A 19,860-nucleotide genomic window follows, 5' to 3' on the forward strand; every position below is an offset into this window, starting at 1 on the left:
CACAATGGCACTTAATGAATTATTACTAGCTATTTTTATCTTCTTCACAGGTGATCTGGATTATCAAATTAGATGGTACATGCAAAATGATTTGAAAGTACTGTTACTATTTCATTTCATCATTTGTGTATTTATGGTGAACTAATAAAATTTACAAGCATAAAAATGGGAAAGACTTAATATTAATCCAAGCACCACAAAAAAAAAAAAATCTAAATGCTAGCCAGGAGGATACTTATACTTATTGATCAGAATTAATCCAAGTGTTGTTTACATTAACCGGTGTTTATTCCTTTAACCAGATTTATTCTCAAACCCAGAAGGGCATAATACTCTAGAAAAGTGAATTTATCACACAGCATTTTTCTGTAAAGTATTATAACCAGTATGGTGACTACTATTATAAGGTTCTCGGTGTTACTTCTTCTCAATTCATTTATCATCCATCTCCAGGTCATGCTACAGTAGAATTCTGACAAAGGAAAACAAAAGGACGTCTTTGCTGTTGGCCTTCTGGGTCTCAAAACCTCTCTGGTTACACCCTCTATCTCCAGCTCAATTCCTCTCAATTTCCACCTAACTTCAGCAGCAGCAGTAACTGAGCTCAGTAATGGGAAAGTAACACGTGTCTGTAGATCATTTGAATAGCTAGCTTCTGGTCCTTAGCTTCATTTTCATAATCTCAGCTGAACATTATTTTGACCGCTGACTAGTTTTACATCATTTATAAAACTCTAATTTATGCACTGTGAGTATGCCAGAGAACTCCTTTAATAGCCACTTACTTTCATTTCCTGTGGCCTAGACATTATTCACCTGCATGAGAAGGGATCCGTTTTTGCCAATTAAAGATCATGAAAAGAAAACAGATACCACCCATATGTAAAACCCTGAACTGAGAGTTAAGAAGACAAAATGAATTGTATAAATCACAAACTGTCCTGCTTTCCCTGATCATTCAATTATATTTTAAAATCAATTTTATTATCTTAAATCAATCATTTTCCTGAGACATCTTAGACTCAAATTTATGCCCCACTCCCAACAAGTGGATAGTATTTTGGACATTCATTTTTATATTTGAATCTCAGGGCTGTTTCATAACCAATTTCTTTTTTTTTCCTTGTAGATTTCCATCTTTCAAATGTTGTTTACTTTTTGTATCCTGTATGTTTTTGCAATCCAAATTACATGTATTTGAAAATAAGCAGGGAGAATAATTAGGATAGATGGAAAGCGAGTGTATTTCGGAGGAGTCTGTAAAACAGAAAAGGGTTAAGGTGGAGAATGTAAGGAACATTTCAGAAAAGTGAGTATACAGACATGGAGTTCTCTAAATACCCTTCCTTTTCCCCTCTGTCCTCCACCAAGGAGGACATCTCTACCAAGAGGTATCTCTACCAAGATACCCCTCTAGTATCTTGGTAGCTACTAAGAATTTGGAATAATCCAAGGGCAAGGAAAAAGCTTATAGTACTATGGAAGAAGCATAAAATTTATAAATAATAAAAAAGCAAGTGAACAAACAAAAAAAGGTTCGAAGGAAATAGGTTCCTATCCCACATAGGAGAGAGAGAGAATAGTGGTGGTAGAAGGAGTATAAACAGTATTTTCCATCCTCTCCTTTGTAATAAACATATTAGATTTGTACATTTTTTTAAAAGATTTTACTTATTTATTTGAGAGACAGAGATCACAAGTAGGCAGAGAGGCAGGCAGAGAGAGAGAGGGGGGACGAAGCAGGCTCCCTACTAAGCAGACAGCCCGATGCGCGGCTCGATCCGAGGACCATGGATCATGACCTGAGCTGAAGGCAGAGGCTTTAAACCACTGAGCCACCCAGGTGCCCCTAGATTTGTAAAATTTTTGACTAACATTTAAATCTTCTTTAAATTAGGTATTTGGAGATAAGTTTATATTACACATATTTCTTCATCTGTTTATGTTTCTATTGCCAGCATCGGAGAGTAGCAACCATATGTCCATTGTCTTATATTCCCAGAGTCAAACACAGGGCCTGGCTTATCACAAGAATACTATAAATAATTATGTGGTTGGGGTTAGGTTTGGAATAGAGATGAAGGATGGGTAAGACTGTCTATTGTGCATATAAACTGATGGCTTTCTAAAATCTGAAAACCAAATTTTCTAAGGAGAAATCAAAGTTTATCTGGTATCCAAATGCAAACAGCAAAATGTCATATATTTTTCTATATTCTTTGATTATACACACAACCACACACTCATCCCCCACATACCCTTCAGTCCCCCCCCCACATACATATTCGTAACTTAAAAAATAATTCAAATCTTATAAATGAATAAAGATTACAGAGTCAAAAATAAATGTCTCTTTCACCCCAATCTGATCTCTGGTCCTCTATAAGAACACATCCGAAGATGTTTTTTTAGACAAACAAACACGCAGGTGCATATCGAGTATTAACATAAAGGATGGTCACAGACTACACGAGGAGTTTGTATCCATTATTACTTTCTCTACATGAAGATGAAGAATATGAAACCTGCATTTCAAGCTGGTATTTTTCATTCAGTTCGCAGCAGAATAAACTAGGAAGCTTAAATATTCTCAATTGCTACAACCTGATATTCAGACTCAATAAGCCTACAGAGGGGCAAAAATTATGTGTGTTTAAAAAAATCTCCCCAGGGAGCGCCTGGGTGGCTCAGTGGGTTAAGCCTTTGCCTTCCGCTCAGGTCATGATCTCAGGGTCCTGGGATTGAGCCCCACATCCGGCTCTCTGCTCACCAGGGAGCCTGCTTCCTCCTCTCTCTCTCTCTCTCTCTGCCTGCCTCTCTGCCTACTTGTGATCTGACTGTCAAATAAATGAATAATATCTTAAAAAAAAAATCTCCCCAGGTATTTCTGATTACAGTTTGAGAACAACCATCCTAATTAACTCCTGGGTTTACTTTTGTTCAGACTGTCCACATATACGTGGCTGAATTCATTTAGTTTAGGAAAGAAATTATTTGACCAGGTCTTTATCACTGAGATAGTATAGAGATGCATAGGATTTATAGAGCAGTTCCAAATTTTAACACAATCAGAAAAATCTAGATCTTTACAGAAAAATGCTATGTGATAAATTCACTTTTCTAGAGTATTATGCCATTCTGGGTTTGAGAATAAATCTGGTTAAAAGAATAAACACTGGTTAATGTAAACAACACTTGGATTAATTCTGATCAATTTCTCACTTGCAGACCAAGATTTTAGGCTGTGAAGTATAATTTGACAGGTGCCTTCGATTAGTTTATGACGTTAAGCCATTGCCAAGGTCCTCACAGGAATCATAATTCAATGCATTTTCTCTTCCTCATTCACCTACTGAACAGATAAATACTCAATTCTTATAATGTACATCACGTTAAACCTAAACTTTAAATCTAAACATAATTTTAATAGTAATGAGAACGAAGAACAAAGATTACATTTAAACAAGGACCCTCACCAGTGCACACCACCTAGAAATATAAAGCATGATGAAATGATACCTTCTCACGACAAAGTGGATTCAGATACGTTGAGTAGTACAGGTTCACAGTGCTGTGTTCTGCCTCCTGCGTGTGTTCACTCACCATTAGAAATGAACAAGAGTGCTGAGCAGGGAAGGCCTTTGTTATCCTCAGACTCCCCTGTGTTGTTACTGCTACCAGAAAAGTGATTTCTCTGATTTTCAGCTGGGCTGGGAGAACAGAGAAGCCTTTCTTTTATATCAACCACTTGCGCATTGCTTCTAAAATAACATCTGTGTCTGTAATACAACTCTACAGGAAGACACAAAAAGTGTGCAACAAATGGGAAGAGATTATTGGGTTGAATCTGGGAATCCCTAATAACAGTCTCAGGCCTATTTGTAACACATGCATAAAACATGATATCCAAAATAGTATGAGTATATGAAACGTATGGTTATTAAGGGTGAATTTTAAGCCAATCAATATGCTTCCTCTTATTTGAAGGTGTTCCTTCTGCGGGGGTGGGGAGGGCTGGGATGACAACTTTCTGTGTAGGAGAGAAACTGAACAATACGCGTTACTGGGACAGAGTAAGAGGTTGACGATGCCTCTGATAAGGATCTTCCTCTTTAAACTTGTTCCTGTTTGCAAAGGCAGTGACTTCCTGGCTGCGTTACCCAGGCCTAGAGGAGATGCCAGCAGCCTGACTGCTAGACTCTGATGTGAGGCTGCCTCATTGAAAACATTCTGAGCATTTAAATACCTCTGTCCCTGGTATATACATTTGAGGAGAGGCTTTTTCAGGGCTCTTACCTGAAAATTGTGGCTACTATCACCTGCTCAGTCAATTTCAGAGGATTCTTACGAGGATTAAATTAACTAATGGATGGCTGAGAGCTTTAAAAATTATAGTGCACTTGAAAAAAATGCAAGTTATCAATATTGTTGGAAGACCTGTTAAGGAGGGAGAACAAAAGATGAACCAGTTCCTCTGCCGTGTTCCCTCTCTCTTAGCTTTTGACATCAGTGTCCATCTAATTGCTAAGTGTAGATTCCAAGAATCATCCTCCCTCTTATTCCCTCTATTCAAATGGCAATTCAATGCTGCCAATGTTTGCATCAAAATAATTCTTGAGCCTGTTCTCTCTGGGCTTCCTCGTTGCAATCCTGATGCAGATTCTCATAAAAAAGCCTTCAGCTAGGACCCCTAACCCTCAAACCTATCCCTAAATACATCCAAGAATATATGGTCCATATGATTATCTGATATGAACATTTCCTGCTTCAAAGGCTTCCAAAGTTTCTGTTCATGTTCATATTTCTCTGCATGGCAAATAATTCCCTCTACAGTGAGCCCGTTTTCCGTTCCCCAACTCCCTTTGCACGTTCTCTGCAACCATTTACACAAAGTGCTTACATGTCTCCGTACCACAAATTATATTTCATGTCTCTGAGTCTATTTCTAACCACCCTCTCTGCCTAGAGAGGTCTTCCCACCACTCTTGAGGGAAGTACTCTTCCCCACTCAAGAGGGGAAGTACTTAGCTGAGTACTTGCCTTAAGACTTAGCTGAGGTAACACATCATCTGGGAAATATTGCTTGTTGCCACCCTCTCCCAACCCATAGTACCATTCTCTAAGGGTTCTGTAAAACCCTGTGTCTGTATCTCTGCACTTTCTAACATTTTTAAGGATTGGCTGATATATGTGTCTGTCTCTTCTAGAAGGGAGACTTCTTGAAGGCAAGGTCTATGTCATACTATCTTTAGATCTCTGTGTTGCAGGCATATTGTGAACCTCAATAAATACTTACCAGGTGTGAACCAAGAAAGCTGTGGGGAAAGGGATGATAAGGAAATCATTATAGAAATGTAAGGAAAAACGGATGGCACAGAGAAAGTATAATAAATCCCCTGTAAAAGGGAGGTAAAAAAAATGAAAGGGGAAAAGTGAAGGGGAAGAATAATTGGTGAGATATTGATAAAGATGGTCATACAGAAGATAGAAATGTTGACAGAGAAATAGGAGAAGAGTAGAAAAATAAAGAGAATGGGTGAATGGACAATAAGACTATTACGGGACAAGATAAGAGAAGCAGACTGTGGAAAGAAAAGGACAAAATTTACAAATATAACCCAATATATTGAGGGTAGAGAAGTGGAAGGAAAGAAACTAGAAGGTGTGTTGACAAGTACTTACCATGGAAAATAGCAAACATAAAGTAGCCATCTGGATAGCAGAAGAAAATAAAGAGCCCAGAATAATTAAAGGAAGACAAATAATTTAATGACAATACTAAGTAAAGGACAGTTAAGACAAAAAACAAAAACAAGCACAAACAAACAAGCAAAACCCCACAGACAAGATGGAGTGAGACATTATGCTTTGGAAATACATTAGAGATTGTCTTTTAGTAAACCCCACATCGGCAATTCCCTTGGCAATGCAGTCATTAAGAGAGTACTGTAAAAAAAAAAAAAAAAAGAGAGAGAGAGAGAGAGAGTACTGTAAAGCTACTCATGTCCTTTTTTGAGGTTAATTTTTCTGTGTACCTATATAAAGTCAGTTTTGTTCTCATCAAGAACAATTGTGATTCAGTATCTGCCCTAAGTTATAACAAATGAGCCAGATTTGAAATATAAAATGTTTATTTCTATGGGTGCACTGGAAAAGACTACCAGTTCCTACCGGCATCTTAAAGTTGCTTCATTATATACAAGGAGAAAATTGGAAGAAAAGCACCACGGGCAGATGTCCTGCCTGCTGTCAGAGTAGGTGACATTTATGTAATGTGAATCACCTTGACATCTCTTGGTATTCCATTACAAATCTGAGAGATTGTGTTTTCACTTGTGGATTGCAATTGCCTCAGGTACCCAGATACTATCCATGTTCTTCAGCAGAGGTCAGCCAATACTCATTGTTAAGCACCAGTCAAACACATGATGGCCAGCTGGCAAATTGACACTCTTGAAATGCTTGAATCTGCCCTTTCTAATCTAATATTTTGTAGGAGGTAGACCTCAAGGGATATTATGATGTTAGTTATGGTGTGCCTACAAATGTAATCAGATGGACTACTTTTTTTTTTTTTAATGTAGAGCTTCACTACTTTATGATCACATTTTTTAATTGAGAAAAATCAAGAGCATACAAACCCAATTTTATACTTGTTTAAAACAACACCCTTAAGTACTTTCCTATTTGGAAATATACTAGAAATGCCTACTTGATGAGCTTGTATTGCATTTCCGGCAAAAATATAACTTATTCCTTTTCCTATAAGATCTGTATCCCCTAAACTGTATTTCACCCTTTGAATTCCTTTTAATATTATTGAACAATAAATTTATATCTGTGATGACTGATCCATGCCATTTTATGGCCAAAATATTTTAAACCTGTCTGCCATTAGGTGTTGACTATAAATTTTTCTAATTCACCCACCATGCATCATGTGGGTGTGTCCCATGTTCTCTTAGTTTAGGTCTTGTGGGATTCTGTAAGGATTTAAAATACCACACTAACTCTCTCCTAAGTCTTTTTCACATTATTTTTTAAGAAACTGAAGTCATTTGAAAATAAGAGTCACTCTTTATTGTGTCTAACTCTGCACCAGGCATTTTTTATATGCATTATTTATAGAATTTTCACACCAAACATATCAGGTAGGTTTTGCTTTCTTCATTTTAATGACAAAAAAAAAAAAAAAGAAAGAAATTGAGATCGAACAAGTTCTGTGTCCACACCACAAAAAAACATCTAGTGACAAAGTCAGGATTTAACGCTCATGTGTTAGATTCCAAAACCAATATTGCTAAACATCAGACCAAAAAAAAAAAATATATATATATATATAATACACACACACACACACACATATATATATATATAATACACACACATACACACATATATATATACACATATATATATCTCACATTAATTTATTTATTTTTATTTTGGTATCTCTATTAAAACTTACTGAAATTTCTTTCTAATAATATAAGATGTTCTAGCCTCTACTTAAAAATAAAAGAAAATATAAAAGAAAATAATAAAATAAAATAAAAAAGAAACTGTTCATTGCTCAAACTCTGTGGCTATTATTTCTCTCTACTGCAGATAAGGGTATTGTGGTACAGATTTAAAGTTAAATCTCCATTCCTGTTTTTGTTGTATGTAAGAACTACTGAAAGTATGAGTGTATATTCTTCTAGACCACTACTCTCCAATCTAGGGGAAAAAGTAAGAAAACAGTGAGGGAAGTACAGCTCTATTTTCCATAAAGACATGGCAAGTTGGGTCTTCAGGGATTCCCTGGGATACCTATAAAATATTCCTATTCCTAGGGAATTAAAATACCATAAAATTATATTTTATCACATTTCTATAAGAAGAATAGACAATGTACAAGAACATTTTAATAATTTATGAAAGAAAAGCAGACTAAATGAATATTTGATATTACATTTTAAATTTTTAAATAGATTCTAATATCCAGATTATAGTCTCCTTTTCTTCTTTTTTCAGACAGCCTACCTTGAAAACTCATTGACTCTCACAGCTTTAGCAGTTACCTCTCTGAGAATAATTCCCAGATTTGGATCTGTACCCAATAATACCCTGAACTCTAGTTCCTTTATTCCAATAGGAAATTAGATATTTCTGCTTGCATGTTTTATCTGAAATCCAAAATATCTGTATTTGAACTCAATATCCTCAAAATTACCTTATTCCTAAATTCACATTCCAGTAGGAAAAAAAAATGGCACAATTATTTTCCTTTATTTTTCATATACAACCCATGAGAGTCATCTTAAAACATTTGACTTCCTCAGGTTTTTATAAGGTGAAGTTCCATTTCCAAGCCCTTCATGATATGCTCCCGACTCATACCAGTAATCTCTCCAGCTACTTTCCTTCTAATCATGCGCTACATTTCATATTCCTTTTCTGGAGTGCTTTTCTTCCTCTGCACCTGGGAAACTCCCACTCATTCTTCAAGATTTGAATTCAAGTGTTTCTTTTCTGTGAAGTCTTTATTAATTCTCAGTGCATAGCTGGTCACTTCCTGGGTTCCTAATTCTTACATTTATTCCTCCCCTAATTTCTACAAATCCTTGAGTGTAGATATTGAATCAAAATCTAGATTTTGTTTTTTATATGAAGAACAGAACCCAGTGTATTATAGGTGCTCACTTAATATTTTTAAATACATGCATAAATAAATGAGTACGTGAATGAACAAATAATTCAATGACTCTTTGACTTCTCTTACTATCTTCTTGGCCTTTATATATGACTGCACTTTGTTCTGCCTTCAAACTATGTACTTGGAAAAGAATCCCCAGGTAACTTTGGTATCTGTTTAAACAGAAATGTCAAGACTTCCATGAAATATCCTACATGAATTAATTCAGCTTCTTTTTTCAATGCCATGACATGTTAGTGAACTTTTAAAACAAATAGTTTACAATAAATTATTCTTAAAACAAGTTTGAATAAGTTCCCTATATATGTGAATAAATTAGGGTAAACAAAAATGACTTCTACTGTTCAAAGAGTAAAATAATATACTTAATACTTTTATTCTTACAAATAATTTGCTTTCATTTCTATTTCTTTTTTTCTTGCATAATATCAGTTATAGCAGTTATATCAGATTGGAAATTTGATGGAACCTTTTCTTGAAATTTTAAGTTTTCCCTGTAGGACATAAGGAAATATTATTTGAAGACAATGATGGAATTTGAGGGGGTTCAGAATGTTTTCCCAAGGAAACCTTAAATTCATCTCTCCCTTCTAAACCATTTAACTGCCAAAAATATCTAATTTAAAACTTTGTTTTAGGGGCGCCTGGGTGGCTCAGTGGGTTAAGCCGCTGCCTTCGGCTCAGGTCATGATCTCGGAGTCCTGGAATCGAGCCCCGCATCGGGCTCTCTGCTCTCTCGGGGAGCCTGCTTCCTCCTCTCTCTCTGCCTGCCTCTCTGCCTGCTTGTGATCTCTCTGTCAAATAAAAAAAAAAAAAAAAAAAAAAAAAAAACTTTGTTTTGGCTTCTACAATAATGGGATTGCTATGGCTCTTTCTTTTCTTTTTTTCTTTTATTTGTTTTTCTTTTGTTATTATACACAATAAAAATTTGAATCCAATAAAGCTCCATGACTTAGAATCTGTGACATAAATTCTATGTTTATGATAAAAATAGAATCTAACAAAATAAACATTAAAATCTGAAAGCCCTGAATAACTTTCCATGGGGAAAATAAAATTAAATAGCCAATCTGCCATTGTATGAACAAAAGAAGGCAGTCTCACATTTTAAATATCATGGTAATTACAGTAATAGTGATAATTAATATTTATATAGTTGTAACTGAATGATCAGTGCCCTTGCTGGAAAGACAAACCAAAAGTGACCTGGTTAATGAGTCTGTGACAGATAAGGTAGGGGCAGTGAGATAAACTCCCACTCACAATCACAGAATATGGTCACAAAAACATAAATATCAAACACTGCCTTCAAGGTAAGTACTCACTCCAAGTGAGGGCTGGAACCTGTAGAGGCAAGTATCTGTAACCAAGTTAGAGAACCCCAAAACACAGAGAAAAGTAAGCGAATTTAACTAGCAAGAGGATCCCTCTTACCTCAAATTAAGAATGACTTAAGCAACTACATACGAGAATAACAAGAATTTAGTATCTCTCTGAGCCTCCCTCCCTCCATAACATCTTCTGGTACAAAAAACACCACCTGATCATAAGAAAAGAATGGATGAAACTCCAAATCTGAAAGCCCAAGCAAAAGATGAAAGACAATGGTTGGTGTCATGAGGGCATGAAGAGACAGATCAAGATTTTCATAGGACAGTGGTTATCATATAGGCCAACTGGTCTAAGTTATCTAAGAAAAGAAAAATAAAATGACAACAAATGGGAAAATGGAAGGATTTGAGATGAGAGAACATGACAAGGTTGAGAGTAAGGCATTAAAAGTTTAGGAAGAGAGGGAATTAGACATAGGAATGAGAATTTAAGACATCAAATGTGTGTGTGGGAAATCCTATTTATAGAATATATTCATCAAAGTACTGTAAAAGAGCAAATAAATTCCAAGCTGCACTAATTAAGAGCTCTTGAAACACAGCAGGAATAAGACTGATAAAATTAGTTATATTCACAGAGGCTATCTATTGGAATGTTTCACTGCTTTTCTTTTCTTTCTTTTTTTTTTTTTTTAGCACAAACACATTTATTTACTAACCAAAGGGATGATCCTAATCAAATCAACACTTTGAAATAGTTGCATGTAAAATGTTTGTGATAAAGATAACTAACACAGTAATGGAAAAAAAAAAAAAGCAGTATGGAGATTTGCTCATTGAACTGAGCTTGTTCATCCTCACAGCTAATTCCTATCCAAAATGATGATGGAATTTTTACTCTACTTTTTTATAGACCCGAGTAGAGGTGACATTGTTCATGACGCATTCCACCACTAATTTCCCATTTTCCAATTTTCTTGTGATTGTGCTTTCCTTCCCATCCCATTCCTGATGTTGAACCAATGCGCCATCTGTGAAGTTGCAGACCGTCTGAGTTTTTCTGCCATCAGCTGTAGTTTCTTCAAACTTCTCTCCCAGGTTACATGAAAACTGGGTTGTTTTCAAAGTGCTCTCAGTTTTTATGGTGAGGTTTTTGCCATCAGAAGAGATGATACAATCTGGTTTGGCCATTGCACCCATTTTTCGCAGAGCTATTCCCACTCCTACTTCCTTCATGTATTCGTCAAAGCCTTTGCTCTCCACTAAGCGCCATCTTCCTACCAGTTGCTGAATGGTGGCCATGGTCGCTTTTCTTTTTTTTAAACCAGTTACTTTTATTTTTTGTTTCTTCGTACTTAGTATTTTTTAATTTAAATTCAATTAATTAATATGTAATATATTATTGGTTTCAGAGGTACAGTTCTGTGATCCATCAGTCTTATATTACAACTAGTGCTCATTATATCACATGCTCTCCTTAATGACCATTACCCAGTTACCCCATCCCCCCACCTCTCCCCTCCAGCAACCCTGTTTGTTTCCTGTGATTAAAATCAGTTTTAAACTCATTGGACCATTGGTTTAGAATGAAGATTATCACAGATTGCTTTTGTTTTCTATAAAAATAAATATTTTGTTTTTAAATATAAAATCAATTCAGTATTGTTTATATAATAATCTATACATCACCCTCCCAAAGATATTATTATCAGTTACATTTCTGAGAGACTGAACGTACAAATGGACAATGTCCAGACGAAATATGATAATAGAGCTTTGACCCACGAACTGCCGCAACGAGGTCAGGAAACAAAACCACAGGCTCTCTAACAACTGACCAAGAATGGTCAAGCCTTTGACAATGACAGCTGGTATACCCATATATGCCTGACTTTAAATTCAGTAACAATCAGAGAAAGCAAAAAATTCTCTCCAAACCCATAGTATGTGATGTCCTGCTTCTAGTTAGCCTGCCTGCCTCTTTCTTACGTCAACAATCTCCAATCAGAGATACCTAAAGGTTTGTTTGTTGTTGTTTTGTTTTGTTTCATTTTCCATTTTAAATCTTTCCATCTTCCATCTTGTCTGCCTGCCTTTGAGTCTCTGCCAAAAGTAAGTGATGGTAGCTCCTTTGTTATGGCACGCTCTGAATAAATAGTCTTTGGATGTTCTCATTTGGGTGGTTTTTGTTTATGCCCACATTTCTAATAGTTTATTAATTTCTAATCTCCTGTGCTTAAAAAATGCATAATTTAATTACATCCATCTGTAATCTCTGCAGATTCATACAATACAGGACTGGTTTGCCACTTGGAAATTGACATAGCTGTCTCATAAATTCACCTCAGCCAGACATTGAAATGCTAAATTTCAGGGAAGAGTATCTGTGCTCTCACTCTCGGTTGATTTTAATGAACAATTACTAAGATGTTACATAAGCTGAATTTTTACCTATTACTTATCATGTCAAAATATATGTAAATTTTGGGGGGGGCTGGGTGGCTCAGTGGGTTAAAGCCGCTGCCTTCGGCTCAGGTCATGATCCCAGGGTTCTGGGATCGAGCCCTGCGTCGGGATCTCTGCTCAGCAGGGAGCCTGCTTCCCCGCGCCCCCCCCCCCCGCCCCGCCTCTGCCTGCCTCTCTGCCTACTTATGATCTCTGTCTGTCAAATAAATAAATAAAATCTTTGAAAAAAATATGTAAATTTTTATCATGTAAAAATAACTGGCATACAGAATCATTCTATTTATGTTAAAGCATTTCTCCTCAGCATTAGTGAATAACGATTCCAGTGATTTAAGACTCGACAAAATAAAATAAACCTCATTTTTACAAGGAGAATATTCATGGAAAAGACAAAGATAATGCCTTAAAATGCTCTCACATGCTGCCCAACAAGATAAAAAAAAGTGAGCCATCATCATAGAGTACAGAAAAATAACCCTTACTCCCTGATATAATATGTATTTCAAATATAACGTGAATGCCTTCTTAAAGTTATTAACTAGAAAGCCAGAATGTTTTTTTATCTTAATGATCCACGTGTTTCACATTTTCAATTATTTGCTAGATATTTATGTGTATATTTAATACACATGAGAAGAAGTCAGGAGCCTTATCAAGTAAAACAAAAATTACATTTCCCTGCCTTTATAGTTTAAATCATATGACATAAGACTGTTTTTAAAAGGAAAAATGTAAAACTTATTAATATTTCTTATTCTTTTTGCTGCGTGGGCTAAAACATTTAAACTGCTATTGTTTTGAATGTATTATATTAGAATATAAATGTTTTACCTCAGAAAGCAAAATAAACCATATGCAAAGAAATTCCGTATTTAACAAGAATGTGTGAGATACCTATCAGACACATGAAAAAATGTTCATCATCACTAGCCATCAGGGAGATTCAAATTAAAATCACATTGAGATACCACCTTACACCACTTAGAATGGCTAAAATTAGCAAGACAGGAAACAACATGTGTTGGAGGGGATGTGGAGAAAGGGGAACCCTCTTACACTGTTGGTGGGAATGCAAGTTGGTGCAGCCACTTTGGAGAACAGTGTGGAGATTCCTCAAGAAATTAAAAATAGGGCTTCCCTATGACCCTGCCATTGCACTACTGGGTATTTACCCCAAAGATACAGATGTAGTGAAAAGAAGGGCCATCTGTATCCCAATGTTATAGCAGAAATGGCCACGGTAGCCAAACTGTGGAAAGAACCAAGATGCCCTTCAACAGACGAATAAATAAGGAAGATGTGGTCCATATACACTATGGAGTATTATGCCTCCATCAGAAAGGATGAATACCCAACTTTTGTAGCAACAGGGACGGGACTGGAAGAGGTTATGCTGAGTGAAATAAGTCAAGCAGAGAGAGTCAATTATCATATGGTTTCACTTATTTGTGGAGCATAACAAATAGCATGGAGGACAAGGGGAGTTAGAGAGGAGAAGGGAGTTGAGGGAAATTGGAAGGGGAGGTGAACCATGACAGACTATGGACTCTGAAAAACAATCTGAGGGTTTTGAAGGGGCGGGGGATGGAGGTTGGAGGAACCAGGTGATGGGTATTGGAGAGGGCACGGATTGCATGGAGCACTGGGTGTGGTGCAAAAACAATGAATACTGTTACGCTGAAAAGAAATTTTAAAAATTAAAAAAAAAAAAGAATGTGTGAGATGTAGAACACATGAATTTTTATTCATTCCAACTATACTTTTAGAAAAGCTTTAATTCTGAAGCCCTAGCTAAATAAGAAGCAAGGTGAGTTTTTATCCTTCTCTCTGCTCATTTTCTATTCCTCTTCTCGGAAGTGTATCTTAAAGAAAAAGAAGGTGAGGCAAAAACTTTTCTTGAATACAAGCCTGTGTCCAGTGGGAAGTATGTGAAGAATGAAGAGCAAATATACCTCCAATCCCAAATCTAGTAATTCATCTGCCATCACTCTGAAGCTATGGCATCCAAGGACTCCTCTTCTACAGATAAATACAACATTATTTCTACATGAGTACTTATGAATTTGACAGACAAAGATCACAAGTAGGCAGAGAGGAAGACAGAGAGAAAGGGGGAAGCAGGCTCCCTGCTGAGCAGAGAGCCTGATTCGGGGCTAGATCCCAGGATCCTGGGATCATGATTTGAGCCCACGACCCTGGGATCATGACCTGAGCCGAAGGCAGAGGCTTTAACTCACTGAGCCACCCAGGCATCCCAATTGGATGGTTTCCAAAGTACCTCCTCCCATTGCCCAGTTATTACTTGGACATTCTCAACATAAGGAAACCTGAGGATTCAGTGCCTCAGTACCCTTTGGATCCACACACTCCTCTGTTTTAGGTTAACTCTTGAAATGATGCCTTACGAAAACTGTCCCATTTGTAGACAAGTAGGCTTAGCTAATGGACTGGATCAACATTCTCAGAACATCCTAGGAATATTATAGAAATATAAAATCAGAAGAATTGCTGGCTGTAGTATTATGTACACAAGATAAATAAGTCATTTCCAACCCTTTTGGAAAATGCAGCATGTGCATGTACATTTTGGGTAACTAATTAAAATGAAATAAAAAGTTGCATTTTTCCCATGTTTATCATGCATACAGTTGGGCTTAAAACACTAATTAAGGGGTGCCTGGGTGGCTCAGTGGATTAAAGCCTCTGCCTTCAGCTCAGGTCATGATCCCAGGGTCCTGGTATCGAGCCCTACATCGGGCTCTCTGCTCAGCAGGGAGCCTACTTCCTCCTCTCTCCTCTCTCTCTGCCTGCCTGTCTGCCTACTTGTGATCTCTGTCTGTCAAATAAATAAATAAAATCTTTAAAAAAAAAACACTAATTAAAATTTTTCAAATTGCAGTATTTTAGGGGCATTTGATTAACCATGTGATTATCCACATTTGGCCCATCACCAGAAAAGTGATATCTATTAACAAATAGGTTACCTAAATTTGTAAATAATCAAAGTACCTTGTTAGTGTTTATAAGCAGTTCTTTTTTTCTTACTGATAAATGTAAGTCTTCAAAATTTCAGAAGGAAGCGTCAGGAAAAAAGAACTTGGCCTCATTTTGATAAAGGATATCAGCATACATGATTTGACATACAAATAAACACATTTTTTGCAACCCTTTCTCTCCATAGTTTTCTTCATGACATCATTCTCATAAACACAGAACTGGGCCATTAATGCAACTAAAAATGCAGACAATCTGACAATGAAAGACTTTCCCATCTTTCTGTTTTCTGGTCAACAGCCCAACAGAGATCTTCATTCAACATGTGTGATAGTCTCTCATATGGTTGGGCATAAGTATCCCAGGTGAGAAAAACTTCCATATCTTTACTTTCCCTCTTTTTATCTCAACTCTTAGCAAGATTCTGGAGTCTCTCAGAGCTGACTTTCTGCTGCCACCATGTCTACTCCTATTATCATTCTTTTAGATGTTTTTCATTCACCTTTCTGCTTTGCTGCCCATTTTCCTATTCTCCTCATCTCTTCTCACATTGTGTCTTATGCTGCTCTAGTTCAAAATCTTCCATTGTAGATTTTCATACCAAGGGCAGTGCCTGATATTCAGTAGATAGTCCACAAACGAGCCAGCAAAAATTCTACAAAAGCCTATAAATCTTGTCAAAATAATACATATTTTAAAAAAGAAATTGACATCATGTTGTATCTTAAAATATACAGTTGATGAAGATAGATATAGCTTCTGGTATATTTCTGAATAAATAAATTTGTGCTTAGGGGCACCTGGGCATCTCAGTTGCTTAAGTGTCTCACTCTTGATTTCAGCTCAGGTCATGATCTCAGGGTCTCGAGAGCCAGTCCTGCATTGGGCTCGTGCTGGGGTTGGGGCCTGCTTAAGATTCTCTCTCCCTCTCCTTCTCCTTCTGCCCCACTCCCCCACTTGCACACCCTTTCTCACTCCAAAAATAATAATGATGATAATAATAATAATTGTACTTAAATCACCATTACTTTTATCTAGGTATTTTTAATTCTTCAACTTTATTAATACTGACATTAAAGTTGACATATACTTAGAAAGCATAATTTTGGGACAAATACGAATATGATTTTTTTTTCTTATTTAAGGGGGAGTTATCATTTTTTATCTTTTTCCTCACAATTTTTCAGCAGTGGGGGCACCCGGGTGGCTCAGTGGGTTAAGCCTCTGCCTTCTGCTCAGGTCATGATCTCAGGGTCCTGGGATCGAGCCCCCACTGGGCTCTCTGTTGGCAGGGAGCTTGTTTCCCCCTCTCTCTCTGCCTGCTTCTCTGCCTACTGTGATCTCTCTCTCTCTATCAAATAAATAAATAAAATCTTTACGAAAATAATTTTTCAGCAATGATTAAAAGATACATCTTAAGTGATCACACAAGGTACAATTAAATATCTAGAAAGTTTTACCTAGAGCCTATCTCCTGTTCAGATGAGGAAAAAAAAATTAGATGTTCTCAAGTGTTACATAAACCATGAAATGTGGGAACTGTTTAGGTTCAGTCAAGATACTGCTTAGACAGAATTTACCTAAGGTTAGAAAAGGAAAAGAGGGCACAATTTATGAAGAAAACATTAATAAATAATCTAAACTTCAAAATATCATAAAGAGAAAACTTTCACAACCCTAATAAATTTCAGTGGGTTTCTGGGCTAAGATGACAGATTGTCACATGTATATAATTTTTCTCCTTTTCCAAGTCCCACTAACACTACAGATACATTTTTTTTTCTTTTAAAGATCTAAACATTCTAGGATGGAAAGAACAGAACTGGACAAGAGACAATAGCAAGAACTATTAGGAAACGAGAAAGCAGATGCCAAGTGGTAAACAATATAATCAGCCTGAGAAAGCCAGAATCCAAGCCAGCAGTGGGAAAACTAATGACTAAACTGATCTAAGCAGAAAGGTTCATGTGTGACTGGAACTGGGGAGAAAGGGAGGGACTGAAAAAGGCAGTTTGGTCTCCTCACCTACTCCACACCACTGAACATCAGCTTCTCCCTTACCTCCAGAAAATTCTGGGGATTAATTCTCTGGAAAGGGTAAAACAAACAGTCTTTCATTGGAGGTCTTTAGACTTCTTTTGGGGTGGACTGCCTTTTACTGATGACAAGGGTATTGAATGAATGTTTGAATACTTTATAGTAAATGGAAAGACTTCCAACCCTTTTACCCTTTGCCTCTCTGCCCCCAGAACACATACCTTCCAGCAGGAGCTCAGAAGGTGTTTCTCTGGGCAACTAGTCATTACAAGGGGAAGACTTACTTCCCTCTAGTAAGTCTTAAGTCCTTTTAAGTCTGATTCTAGAAAGTATCTAATTGTTAAGAAAAGGGATGCTGAATTTTAGAAGATTCCATAGGCTCATTGTAATAATCCAACATACATTGTATGACTATGTGGATGGTCCTTCACAAAGGAAAAGTCAATGTTTAAAAACAAAACATCATTTTTTTCTGCTTTTCTGACCTTCCCAATTGGGAATGAAGGCATCACAATGGTAGTTACAGAGATGTTTCATTTCTTTTGCAACTGTTCACAGACATCCAGAGTATAACCTCCATGTGTCCAGTCAAGGCTAGAGGAAGTACTAAATGGTCAGTATGCTGAAGGGCTTGTGCCAAGGCTCAGAAATGGCTACATCAGGTTTTACAGGAATATTTTTACCATTTCCTGATACAGTACTTTCTAGCAATTTACCAAGTTTCTATCAGCCTTTACCAGAATTTCTGAAGCCTGTCTAATTAAATGGGTCTCCCAATGGTGGTTAGACCCCCATTGAGTCTTAGCTAGTGCCACCCAAAAGTGCTGTCATTCTTCCTACATATATCAGATTTCTTTTCCTTCTGTCATGTTACCATCATGATTCCAATTCTTGAATAATTCCCCATTTCCTACTTCTTAAAACAACAACAACAACAATCACAACCACCACAACAACAAAAGCTCCTGTCCATTTTCTAAGGCTTTTTTATAAGCTGCCACTTTCTTCATGCTCATCTTAACATCTTGTTGGGTTTATATAGTTTTGTTAGAGCTCCCAAATGGATCTGACTCATTCTCACCTTCTAGCCTCCACCTTCATGTGTTTTCTCACTTATATAATCTCCTTCCACAATCTAATCCCTGTGTTTCATCCAATTCTAATATAAACTTCACCTGTTCATACTTTGTTTCTCTGCTTACTCTATTCCCCAATGATAACCTCGTCTTCTGAAATCCTAATGATTTACAGCTAGAAGAATACAATGCATCACGCAATTGTTATTTCCAATTGGTCTGTTTGTTTTCCCTATGAGGAAAGGACTGGGTCTTGTTCTGTGTTTAGCACATGGGTAAAGACTTGCAAAACAGTGAGTAGGTACACAGATTATGAAGTTGGATTGACTTCAAAATCAGTTTCATTTGTGTATCCTTGAACAACCTATCTGACCTCTATGAGTCTCAGTTTCTTTAATAATAAAATAGAGAATGTAATAATCAAGCTGTACTGAAGATAAAAATGAGAAAACATACATATTTATCATAGTGAAGTACACAGTAAGCATTCATCAATGTTTACCCTTATTATGGCTCTTACTGATAGTAAAATAGTAGTTGAGGAAAATTAGAATATTTAGTGACACTTCAGAAACGATAATGTATATTTTTTATAATCATTTTTAAAAATATATAACCATTTAAACTCTGTGTGGGAGACAAAGAGTGTACTATGCTACCAAATATCGACAGATTATTAGTGAACACTGCCTTGCCGATTACGACCCCCATCCTCACATGTTCTCTTATAAAGAAGCTAAAACAACTGCAGTGAAAGAAATGTGACAAGGGTGGAACTAAGGAATAGCTTATATATAAAACTGCTAAATTTGGGGCGCCTGGGTGGCTCAGTGGGTTAAGCCTCTGCCTTTAGCTCAGGTCATGGTCTCAGGGTCCTGGGATGGAGCCCCACATCCCGGATCTTTACTCAGCAGGGAGGCTGCTTCCCCCTCTCCCTCTGCCTCTCTGCCTACTTGTGATCTCTCTCTCTCTCTCTGTCAAATAAATAAATAAAATCTTTAAAACTGCTAAATTTAGTTTTCGGAAAAACATTGTAGTGTCTGAAAAAACCTCTTAAAACAGAACTGGGAATTAAAAAAAGAGTGAAAAACAAGGTTGTATCCATTTAAAAACAATTGGAGATATATCACAGTCTGTATGAACTGAAATTAAACTGAATCTGGATTCAATTCAAGTGCAAAAGATTATCGGAGTCCAACATTCAATTTTGCTCCTCTTCCTTTACTGCAGTTTGAACACATATTATTCCTGTTCTGTG

At 36.7% G+C, this 19,860-nt stretch overlaps 2 protein-coding genes across 4 annotated transcripts in view; both read right to left on the reverse strand.

The window, feature by feature from the left end:
• CTNNA3 (catenin alpha 3) overlaps positions 1–19,860 on the reverse strand; it is a 1,776,580-nt gene that overhangs the window by 108,713 nt on the left and 1,648,007 nt on the right. The window lies entirely within an intron of this gene.
• On the reverse strand, positions 10,695–11,331 carry LOC125084484 (fatty acid-binding protein 5-like). Its single transcript, XM_047701803.1, has one exon. The coding sequence runs from the start codon at positions 11,329–11,331 to the stop codon at positions 10,924–10,926; it is 408 nt and encodes a 135-aa protein (XP_047557759.1). The 3' UTR covers positions 10,695–10,923.

The sequence above is a fragment of the Lutra lutra genome, chromosome 14, assembly GCF_902655055.1.
Source record: "Lutra lutra chromosome 14, mLutLut1.2, whole genome shotgun sequence".
Classification (NCBI taxonomy): Eukaryota; Metazoa; Chordata; class Mammalia; order Carnivora; family Mustelidae; genus Lutra; species Lutra lutra.